This window comes from Buceros rhinoceros, unplaced genomic scaffold, assembly GCF_000710305.1.
Source record: "Buceros rhinoceros silvestris isolate BGI_N320 unplaced genomic scaffold, ASM71030v1 scaffold26322, whole genome shotgun sequence".
In the NCBI taxonomy this organism is placed as follows: Eukaryota; Metazoa; Chordata; class Aves; order Bucerotiformes; family Bucerotidae; genus Buceros; species Buceros rhinoceros.
The window spans coordinates 19,937-31,020 of record NW_010399863.1 but is presented as its reverse complement, the minus strand read 5'-3'; the positions used below and the strand labels follow the sequence as shown (position 1 = coordinate 31,020).

At 42.5% G+C, this 11,084-nt stretch overlaps 1 protein-coding gene across 1 annotated transcript in view; it reads right to left on the bottom strand.

Moving 5' to 3' along the window:
• Positions 1-85: 85 nt before the first annotated feature.
• LOC104489496 (transcription factor 7-like 2) overlaps positions 86-11,084 on the bottom strand; it is a gene marked incomplete at both ends in the record, with an annotated part of 19,128 nt that continues 8,129 nt past the window's right edge. The window contains 5 exons of the mRNA XM_010131661.1: positions 86-136; positions 688-736; positions 5,585-5,692; positions 6,410-6,569; positions 7,418-7,543. Coding sequence (XP_010129963.1) covers positions 86-136; positions 688-736; positions 5,585-5,692; positions 6,410-6,569; positions 7,418-7,543 — 494 coding nt within the window. The remainder of the gene's footprint in view (positions 137-687; positions 737-5,584; positions 5,693-6,409; positions 6,570-7,417; positions 7,544-11,084) is intronic.

The window sequence follows — 11,084 nt, the reverse complement described above, 5'->3', positions numbered from 1 at the left end:
GTTTAATGTTTAAATCTATAATGGCAGGAAAAAATTAAAAAGCAGTTTATAAACTATTTTAAATGACTCAAAATGACGTTAGCACCTGTAATCGGAGGAAGTGAAAGGCAAGGATTTAGGAAACATTCGCTGTGTTCTGAAAAAAAAGAACAAATTATACAAAGGCTTCAAAAAAACTAAGTCAGGGCTTCTTCAAAATTGACTATGAGATTGCCTATGCAGTATTTCTAATTTCCTATATAGAATGGCAAACCTCCTTAATTTAAAACGGGTGCGATTTACCACTGTAAGGCATGCATCAGGACATACAGGTACAGCCCAAATTAATACCGAACACGTACATACATACGTACACGCACACACATATGCGCACAATAAGCAGGTGACTGTATAAACGATGGCATAGGCATTACAACTACGGCTCTGCAGTTAAAGGCTTAGCGGTCACTACGCACAAATTCAGCTAACGTCACAAGAGGCTCTTACATGCAATGGCTAGGTTACTAGTTTTAGAAGGGCAATAATGCGTAAATAATTGGAGTGCATTAAAAAAATAGGCTGTCTAGTATAGGGACCGGCTCCCCGTGAGGCCAGGCGACTTGTACCCACCTCCCCCGTACCTAGGAGCATCACACCAGGATTGCCACACTTCCACTAAGTAAGAGATTTAGACTTATTTTTACTTACCATTGGTCTCTCCTGGCTGCTTATCCCTTTTCCTCTTTTTCTTCTTTCCCTGCAGGAAACAGAGAAATGAGAAAGATTAAAAAAAACCCCAAAACACGTGTCCTGGCTAAACGGTGCTGAGCAATGGGGCTGTGGCTGGTGCGGGAAGCTCCCTGGGGAGGACACTGAAGTGTGGCACCAGCTCACCCTTGGTGCCTGGGGTGCCCCAAGGGGATGCTGCACCCTGGGGATGGGTCTGCCTGCCCACCCTGTGGGCTACCCTTTTTGGATAGCCTCGCTGCAGCCCCCCAGTGCTAACACCCATCAAAGTCACAAGCAGCTGGGAAGGGGACAGAACAATTTGCAAGATGCTTCTTTCGAGGTAAGATCATCATGAAGACAAAAACATTTGACGCTTCTATGTTCCTACATCTGCAAGTTTCAAAAATCACTCGTGGGCATGTTTTGGTGGGGTGGGGAAGGAAAAAAGGAGACTGAAGAAGGGAGAAAGAAAGCATGACTGACATCAGATTGAGCCCCTTTTGTTCCTCAGCACTCAAATCCGACCACTAAAGCAGACGAGGAAGCCACAGTACTGAGCAAATCCTAATCTGCAGGTTTGTAGTGTACTGACAACCTAGGAAGCAAAGCCAGGGCAAGAAAAAAATCCAGATGTAACTTAAGACTCTTCCCATATTTTGCACTATCACAAGGAAAATAACCAGTAGTAATTTGCTAAACTGTGTCCCTTTCCCAAATACTGTCGCACAAGATGATGCAATTTGTTAAGATTTCTGACTGAAGGGAGAAAGGCCCGTTCTCTGTTTCCCTCCAGCAGTGTGGGAGAGGACAACCAGGAGCCTGACTTCTGTGGAAACCCAACAGAAACCAATGATTTTCTCTTGGAAACTAACGATTGTTTTCCAAGAGAAGAGTTACAAAGTAGTAAGTACAGCTCGAAAGAGGAAAACTATTTTCCAAGAAAACTCTTCTAATGCTGAGCTACAGCATTTGCAGAGCAGTACAAGAAGGCCAGTGCAGGGGACAGTGATTTCATTTCACAGCTCCCAAAATGCTAAAAGCAATGACTTTCAGGCCAGTAATGTCAACTGAACAGCACAACAGATCCTGATTTCTGAAGATGTGGTAGGGAGAGAAGTTGGTGAAGACACCACATGAGCAGTCTCTTGTGGTCAAGAGGCAACAAACTTATCTTGGAAGAAGGAATCTCACAGCACTTTTGAAGGGTTGGACAGATCTGTGGTGAAGCCAAGAGGTTCTCCCACATGGTAGACATCTTTCTCAGAAGGTTGGTCTGGCTCCCGGCTAAATGCTTAAGATGGGCTTCAGCTTGGCACATCCAACACTCTAACTTTTGGATGGTCACTATGATATGTTCCCTGGAACATATTAGTAAGAAATTCCCCCAATGTGAATGCTGGATTTTGATTTGTTGTCATATTTTTCTTTCCCACAAGCCGGCTTTTTAGCACAGGGCTTCTGTAATCATGCCCCCTTGCTTTCTCAGGGTTGTAAACTGCCACCCTGCTGTCCAAGCTGCCACAAGCAAGTCTTGTTCGTGAGAGCCTTCTGGTGTGATGGAAGAAGCTGTGTGCATCATCCATTTCAAAGAATTTTTAAGCAACATGCACGTAGTGCTGAAGCCTGGACATCGCTGAGAAATCATCCCCAACACCTCTGAGGTCACTTCCGGGGATACGGAAAGTTGTTGTTCTGAGTCAGTTGCTACAGCAACCATCAGGACAGGCAGACAAGACAGACAAACACTGCTCCTAAAGCTCCCTGAGAACAAAATAGGGAAAAACATGGTATCTTGAAGTCCACTTATCCCACAAAGACACAAGAGGCTCAGACTCTGCTCCATCCATATTGATCTAGATTGACAGTAACTCTTTCTTATTTCCAGCTTTACAACAATTTAACCAAAACTAGACAATCTTTTCAGGGCCACAAGCCTGATTTTAATTTAATCTCAAGGAGGCCACTTGCCTAATTAACAGACTGCACCTGTGGCAAATTTGCTTAATTTTGCAGTACACTTGGGAACTCGAGGGTTATTCCAATTTGAAACCTTCTAACTTCTTTATGCCAGGGCCAGCTAGAACAGAGGTCAACAGTCCCCTGTCCTTTAGAAGCTCTTCACGCCAGGTATTAAAGTAGTACAACCTCTTTAGGGAGCAATTTGTTAAAAACAGTTGATATTGATATACAGGACCACGAATTTCTGGTTCCTTTTCTACGCAGACTTTGTAAACTGTTCCTAACAAAAAACAGACAGAGGTCCCACTAACTTAGACCCTTTTCAAAGGAAATAGGGAGAAAGGATCACCTGGCTTGCTTGTTCACTTTCTGTGCTACAAGAAGATATCTGATTACACAGCTAAATTAATGCTTGGACTTAAGAAAACAATTATGGCAGCAGTTTTGCAGGCGCTCTGCAGAAGACTACTTTTCCCTTTGCCTCAGATTGTCCTCCTATGACTTGTGCAGGTGGTCTGTATCATTTTCTGTCACCATACTATACAAATTCTTAGGCTGCAAGTAAATGTGGGTGTAAATACTTGCTAAACATTTTGGCATCTCCCTCCACAGAGCCATGTCAAAACACGGGTTTTGACAGGACTGCAGAATACTTTGCTACTGATTTTCTAGGCAAGCGGCAGGCAAGGTGACTAGACCCTTATATACTTTGGAGTCCAGCACTTAAATTAGATCTCAGGAAGAGCACATGTATCTTGTGACACCAAGCCACGAGGGATTCCTTGATTCCTTGAATCCTCTTCTCTTATTTAAAAGCAGGCTGAAAGCTGCATTTCTTGAATGCACTGCTCCTGTTTCTGAAGACCTGGGCTACAGCTGGTCTCATCCTTGAGCCTGATGAGAGAGGCCTAACAATTGAACCATTTCATGCAGCCCAAAGGTGGTCCCCTGCTAGATGTGCAGAGGGCTCAAGATCCTACAACACGTTGAGGGAGGAGGGGAACTCTGAGAGCTCTAAATGGTCCAGGAAAGGAGAAATAAGTAAATCATGTGGATGATGCAATCGCGTGATGCAAAGGTTCAGTGCTCTCCTCAGGCAGGAAGGTTCCCCCTGAAGGTCACTTGGGAGTACAGCATCAAGCCACTCGGAAAGCGCCAGGTCTCTCATCCTGTCTTTTTTAGCTTAAGAAGAAAGGGCTTCTCAGTGCTCACACGGTGAGGACAAAAGTAAAAGGTCCTGAACATTGAAGGCTTTGTACATGCCCATCTGTCGGTGGCACAGTCGCCGCACAGAATGAGTGTTCCTGAAACCGCAGTCGAGCCTATACTCCCCTTTGAACACCCAAGAAGACAATACTGCACAGTGCCGAGGAACTACCTCAAGCCTGTAGTCTGAGAGTCTCAGGCTAGACTACGCCGAAAAGAAAGGGAAAATGTGTTCAGGCAGAAGCAGTGCCACATCCGGCTTAACAACATCTCCTCTGAGGAGCACGCACAGATACACCTGCTACGGCGAACAAAGGAGGGAGAGAGGCAGAGCGGCAGAGCCTGATGGAAAGAAACGATCAAGAAAGAACAGAAGGATTTGAAAAGATGTCCTTAAGTACATACTGCTAAATAAGCGAGCGTGCGTATTCTCCACAGCCGAAACGGTGGAGGAGCACAGAGAGCTGCTGCTGCTCTCTGAACGGCCTTCTTCCCATCCATACGTGTAAAAGTGCAGATTCTCACAGAGGTAAATGTTGCCATATACGAAGCACAGCTGATGTGATTTACAGCAAAATAGGATGTTTACAGTAAAATAGGCAGTGGTGATGATGGTGGAAGAGACAGAGTTCAACAAAACCAAAACGTGAAACACTATACAAAATTGACATCAATCTTATAGCTGCTGGTCCCTAAACCTGCAGGGAAGTCTGCCTGGAAGGTAGGGAGCAGGTTTTATTCCAGAGTTAGAGACCTTGAAAGTTTTAGGTGATTTTTATTTTGTGAAAAAAAAAAAAAAATTAATAAAAAAAAATCAAGATACTGCTACAGTCCTATTAAAGAGGGTTTAGAGTTCCCACCAATCCATAAATCTGTCAGGAATTTACGGGTTTAGGCTTGCAAACACTTACTACCAGCTGCACTGCTTACCCTTCGTGAAAAAAGGGGTTATATATGACTAGTAAGTAGTTACAACACTGACCTTGTGTTTGTAACAGAAAATTCTACCATTTTTAGCTACAAAACAGGCTGAAACCACAGAGGGGGGAATCAATCTTAAGAACACTCCATGACTGATCACCAACTCAGACTTTAAAAAATGAGGTGGGCAAAAAAAAAAAGTAACATGGCCATGAAAAAGCAAAACACAATCGAAATACAGAACAGTAGAGCGTGGAATAATTCATTTAACCCACTTGAGAGTAAGACTTTCAAACACATCATGCTTTTGGTTTTGCCAGTCCTTCTCTGAAGCTAGGGTAAGTCATTCTTCCACTTTCCACTATACTCTCACACAGATATGCACAAGACACTAATGACCCATCTTTTTGGTGGAGAGGAGCCTTACTAGGGAAATTTTAAATTTTGTTTTAAAAAATGAAATTTAAAATGATCAGCAAGCCAAACAGCATTTTCAGACACTGGTAAAAGTGAAGGCAAGAGTTTCTTCACAGAGCTCTACTGTCAGGACCCAATTCTAACGTTTTACTAGTCCCAGCTAGGAAGCCTCTTCCAAGTGGAGGGCTGGGAATTATCCCCCATAGTTTTAGTATCGCAGAGGGAAGCATCAGTTGTTGTTACCAGATTGGGATCCTGAGGCACACTTTCCAAGTAGTGCTTGTGTGCAATGTGTGGTCGTAGTGCAGCAGGTCACACATATATTTCTACAAGCTCTACTACTAAAAAAAATTCCACCTACATAGGAACCTACATAGTTATCTCGTGCGGACCAGCCTGGGTACAGCTGCATGTGAAGCTGTCGTTCCTTTCTTGCTAGTTCATAGTATTTCGCTTGTTCTTCTCTGGATAACGCGTGCCACTGAGGGGAAGAAAAGAGAAAAAGACAAAATAAAAGGCACAAGTGGTTTGGTTTTTCTAAGTGTGCTAACAGCAGAGGATATTATTTATATATAAATATGGCCAGAGTCAATTTTCATAAGAAAAGATAAAAACAGGTGATTTGGCATGCTGACATTCATGTTTTATTTATAACTCTAGATTATAACTCCAGTTAACAGAGTCATGACTAACCACTTACGTGCACTTCGCCCCTTTGTCTCCTGATGAGAAAGGAGAATTAAGAAAATTGAACAAAACCAAAGAGCAGGGGAGAGATTCCAGAAGCTGAAACACTTGTCCTAAGGCAGATCTCAGTTACAAGTTTAGAGAACGTCTCCCCCTCCCTTCCTCACTGGCACTCCCTCTCCTCTTCTAGGTCTCACAGGTGCTGATACTAGAACTGCACCCAAAGGCTTTTTCCTTCCCCATTTACTTTTCTGCCTCTTTTAGGACAAAATAAAAATCTAGGATTTTTCCACCTACAGGTCATTGAACTAACATTGAAATAACACTGCTATTAATTCCCCTCTTCCCCATGAATGACCACACTGGCAAAAAGTGTCTGTGAAAACCAAAAACCAAACCAAGGCCTTTGGTTTACTAACCATTATCAAAATATTGGGAAAACACAGTCATTTAGAAAGTTTGAATCCTACCGCATTTCAGTCCCCTCTTGTGCTTCTCCCTTGTTACCTACCCTTCGACCAAGGATTTGGTTGATGGCTGCACTCTCTTTCAATGTGCATTCTGCTACAACTTTTGCTCTCATTTCCTTCATATACAACATAAATGCATTAAGAGGTTTCTTTATGTGTGGCTTCTTTTTCTCTTCTTCTTTTTTGGAGTCCTGATGTTTTCTGAAGGATGAAAATACAACAGACAGAAACCTCACAGTGAGAACCCTTGCAAATTTATTAAATTAATCCCCTCAATCACTCTAGCATTAATCCTCAGAAATTTCTAGTAAGAGGACCAGAAGGTTCTCTCGAGTCTTAACAGTGGCTGCGATATGAGAACACTTTTAAGAGCATTATAAGAAGACTATCTCATGTTTACGCAGTATCACCAAGTAGCCTCTTAGCCCCTAGAAGAACCTTGGAAGGACATGGGCACTCAGGAAAATGGGTTCATGAGAAGGGCTTGTGAGCATGATGGCAGAGGAAATAATTACACCCTATCATCAGTGGCAACCAGAATGCTGCTTTTCTGCTTCACCCATGAAACAAAAGGCAAAAAGCACCAGAAGCAGTCTGGGCAGAGGTAGACCAGGGCTCTCCTCTGTTCAAACCTGAACTCAATACCAGCTCTCTCTGCAGCTTTGAACAAGCCATTTATGCTCTAATTAATTTATTATCTCTCATTGGGTACCCAGTATCTCACAGCTTCAAACCGGGCATTGAGTAACAAGGAAATCAGTCAAGACGCTAGAATCTTGATCAAGAAATTTCCACTTCCTTGTTAAAACAGTTGAAATTAATGACTACTTGTCTACACCACAAAATGACTCTGAAAGACTGCTACCATTATTTTGAGACACTTGGGTGGTTAAACCACATTGAAATCAATTAGAACAGAAGAGAAAAAGCAATTAGAAAGTATTTTACAGCAAAAAGATTCCCACAAACCCAAGCTTTTTTAAAAGCCACACGTCCACAGGTGATGATTTGAGTGTTCTAAAAACAAGATACAGGAAGGAATAACTTACGAGCTGTGGAGTGAGCCGACATCGCTCTGGGAAGATTCCTGTTTGACTGTCGGTGTGACTATGGCTGGATGAGGGATTCCAGTTGTATGTAAACTATGGTGAGGCGGGACCATGTGTGGAGGAAACCTAGAGGAGAGAAAGCTGTGTAAATCGTCAGAATAAAAATGAATGAATGGGGAGGGATGTGTACACACATTAAAAAAAAAGACATATAACAAGCACATGACAGCTAGACAAAGCATATGAAAGCTGGCAGCATTAATTAGCAATAAATTAAACATAATGACTCTTCTAATGTCATTAAAGCCAATCTTCCCCTTCATTATCATTACTGACATGAGACATCATGATTTTTAACATCTTTAACAAAAGGCAAATTCAGCTAGATGAACTTGGATGAAAGTAGAATTTCAGCTACCTGCAAGAAAATCCACCAGGCCGTTTCTTTGTTAAGAAATTATCTGTGGCAACCAAGGAATCAATTTTTACAGTTCTGAATAATTTTGTGAATTTGAGATGACATCTTTTATTGCATATTGACAGCAAAATAAAATATTAATGCTGATACAATCTAAATGCATTTTTGATAATCCTTATAGATGCCTCATCAGCCACATTTTCTTGATGCAGCAAAAGAAAATATTTGTGTCTAATAAATGTCTGAGCCACATTGCTTCAAACAGAAGGTGTAAAGACTCTGGAATTACGTCAATTTTGACCCATTAAGGGAAACTAGAAAGGCTTAAATTCATGCAAAATAACAGTCCAGCCTTTCTAAAGAAAAAAAATGTTGTCAGCTTTATGGTTTATGGTCATAAACATGGACAGGCCCGGTCCTGCAGCTGGATTCAGAGGGATGTGCAATCCTTCTGCATGAATCTAATTGCTCGGTCGGCGCCTCAGCACGAACATGGCACAATCATTCAGACTTTTTACTTTATAATTGAAATGAACAAACTTCTCAAAAGCAGGATCGACTTATTATTTGTCAACAGTCTCAGGAAGGTTTTGCAGTGAATAAGGAAAGCACGCTATGACTGCCTACCTTTCCTTTTGAAAACCCCCACTGAAGTCAATAGGTTTCTAGGGAACAGGATCTAAACTCAAGTATTGGCTCAGAAATAACTTCCCCCAAATTCCAAAGATAAAGTGATCTGGCAGACAAGGTTTTTATCGTTGCAAATCCCTGCTCTCATTCCAGATTTGAACCATCTCGGTTCAAATAAAATACCCCAAGAATATGGAACATACAATGAGATAAAGAATTATTTCTGCTGTCATCAATATACAATGATTTTTTCCACCAAAGAAGATTTAAAATGGGGTGATATACCATGTAGTAGAAATGTAATGGGACTTCTTTTCTTTTCCCCCCTCTAATAAATTCCATTATTGAGCTTAAACTGCACCAGCCCACCCCTCCACCCTGCTAACGCCTAGACATTCCCTACATTCACAAGACGACACAATAGTACTTTCATGAACATGAGGTACTGTCCACTATGAGCTCTGAGGATCTTTGTCTATCAGCTGGTAGTACTCAGGATCACTAGACAGAAGTATTTTGTCTTTGAAGGCAGTGGTGGGAAAAACAGGCACTGATAGGAAGAATGTGAAATTGTTCAAACTGTAGAGAATTGCAGCTCCTCACAAACAAAGGCAGGGCAAGAAGGAAAGGAGGAGGGTGTGACAGCAAGGGAAGAGGAGGATGGGTGGCAAAGTGGTCATTCCTACATCTGCTATGGACTCATGGACACAAATCTCCAAGTGGATTGTCTCTGACCAAAGTAGCTGGGAGAGAAATGCATGCTTGGGGAAATGCTTTGGTGCACAGCAGGTCAGAACAGAAGACAATGGTGAGGGTGCAAGGCGACTGACATCCTGGTCCCACTTCTGCCACAGAATTGCCTCACCATCAGCAAGATACAAACCAGGCCTTTATATCTATCTTCTGTCCTCGCTCTCTTTATTCTCACATGTATTTTGATTGGACGTACTTAAAAGTTTGTTCACACAGTGCCTGGGGCCTTCAGCCATGTACAATGCAAACAATAAAAACTGACAGTAAGAGCTTTTTTAAAAAAATAACTTACAAACATGGGTGGAAATAAAACCCACGGCAAAATCCTGACCTCGGTGGAAGTGGTACAAGAACAGTGATAAAGAGCTGACACACATCCCACCGAATGACTGTCTGCCCTGGGCAAGACCCAGCATTCAAGAGAGGACTCTGCTGCTGGGGCTCGCTAGGGTTCAAACCGGAATAAGAGCGGTGACAACAGGACAGTGAAGGATTAAGATGCAGATGAGAAGTCCATGTTCAGAGAGCAGGCAGGAAAAGGTGCACTTGTTTGCCATGAGGACATAGTGAGAAGGGCAGTGAGCATATACCAGCAAGGAGGAAGATTTGAGTGCAGTGATAGCACAAGGACAGAAGGGTATGAGAGTGGACCTGAATAAGATTAAACTCATCACTGGAGAAGGGTTCCCAAATATCACAAAAGACTGATGACAGAGGGAGATAATGTGGACACAAGATAGGGTTTGGTAAGCTTCTGAAAAGAAGTGATGTGGCCGTAACTGGGTCACAGACTTGCTTCTCAAATGGGGATCTGGCCAAAAATTAAAACACATTGCAAAATGAACTCTGCCTACATGGTGGATTGTTGTATGCTCAGGAAGTTCGCAGGAAACAAATTCAACAAAGATGAGGTTGTTTTATTCATTAATTTTTGATGAAGATTTAAGTACCTCCAGCTGATAAAAAATTGAGAAGGGGGAAGAAAATCTGTAAAAATCTAACTTCCCCCTGCTAATTATGGGAAACACGTCTTCCCAATTACCGTTTAGGAGAACAAGAGTAAGTATTTGCACATTGGAGAGTGATGAGATGGGGAGGAAGGGCAGGAGAGGAGAAGCCTCTGTACACATGTTGTGTGAAAGCCTGGAGGATAGTGAAGCCTCCACTGTCTTCAGGTGGGCTGAGATTTTACCCAGTGAGCTCTAAACTTCAGAGACATGGCAGCCTCCATCAATAGGCAGCTACAGCTCAGTCGTTATTTTCGGGGTGACGGTTTCCCCAAGAAAATGTGTGTTCATTACCAATGACCATTCATTATTTCACACTGAATCTCCCACCCTCCAAGACACAAGGCTGCCTATCGGACTTACATAACCCTTCCTATGTTTGGGGCTATAAAAACATGCTCCAGAACCCAAAGCTGTTCTCACAGTCCCATGGACTCTAGTGAGCTGGGTGAAGCTTCAGCCCAAAGTCTGAGCACCTGCTTATTTCCATGAAGACATACACTCACAGGGCAATATGAGTAGGGGGAAGAGTGTTAATTTTTAAGTCCCTGGCTACACTCCAACTTCAGTAATTATGTTCAGCAAAAGTGAATTTCCCCTGAAATTTCAATTGCAGAAGTTATTTTCCATTGCCACCACTTAACTTGCTGTGCAGTGTTTGTCTGGTGTAATTCTGCCAAATTATTTCCTGATTTCCTCTCACGGTAGTTGTTTTTTCATAGTGGGTCCACTATTTGCCCACCAGTCAATGTAAATTGAGACAGGGTTAACTAAGACCGTATTATACAGGGGTAATGAAGGATCAAGAGATGCTACAAGCATGTTGCACGCATACAGAGTGGGGTGATGCTACAAGCGG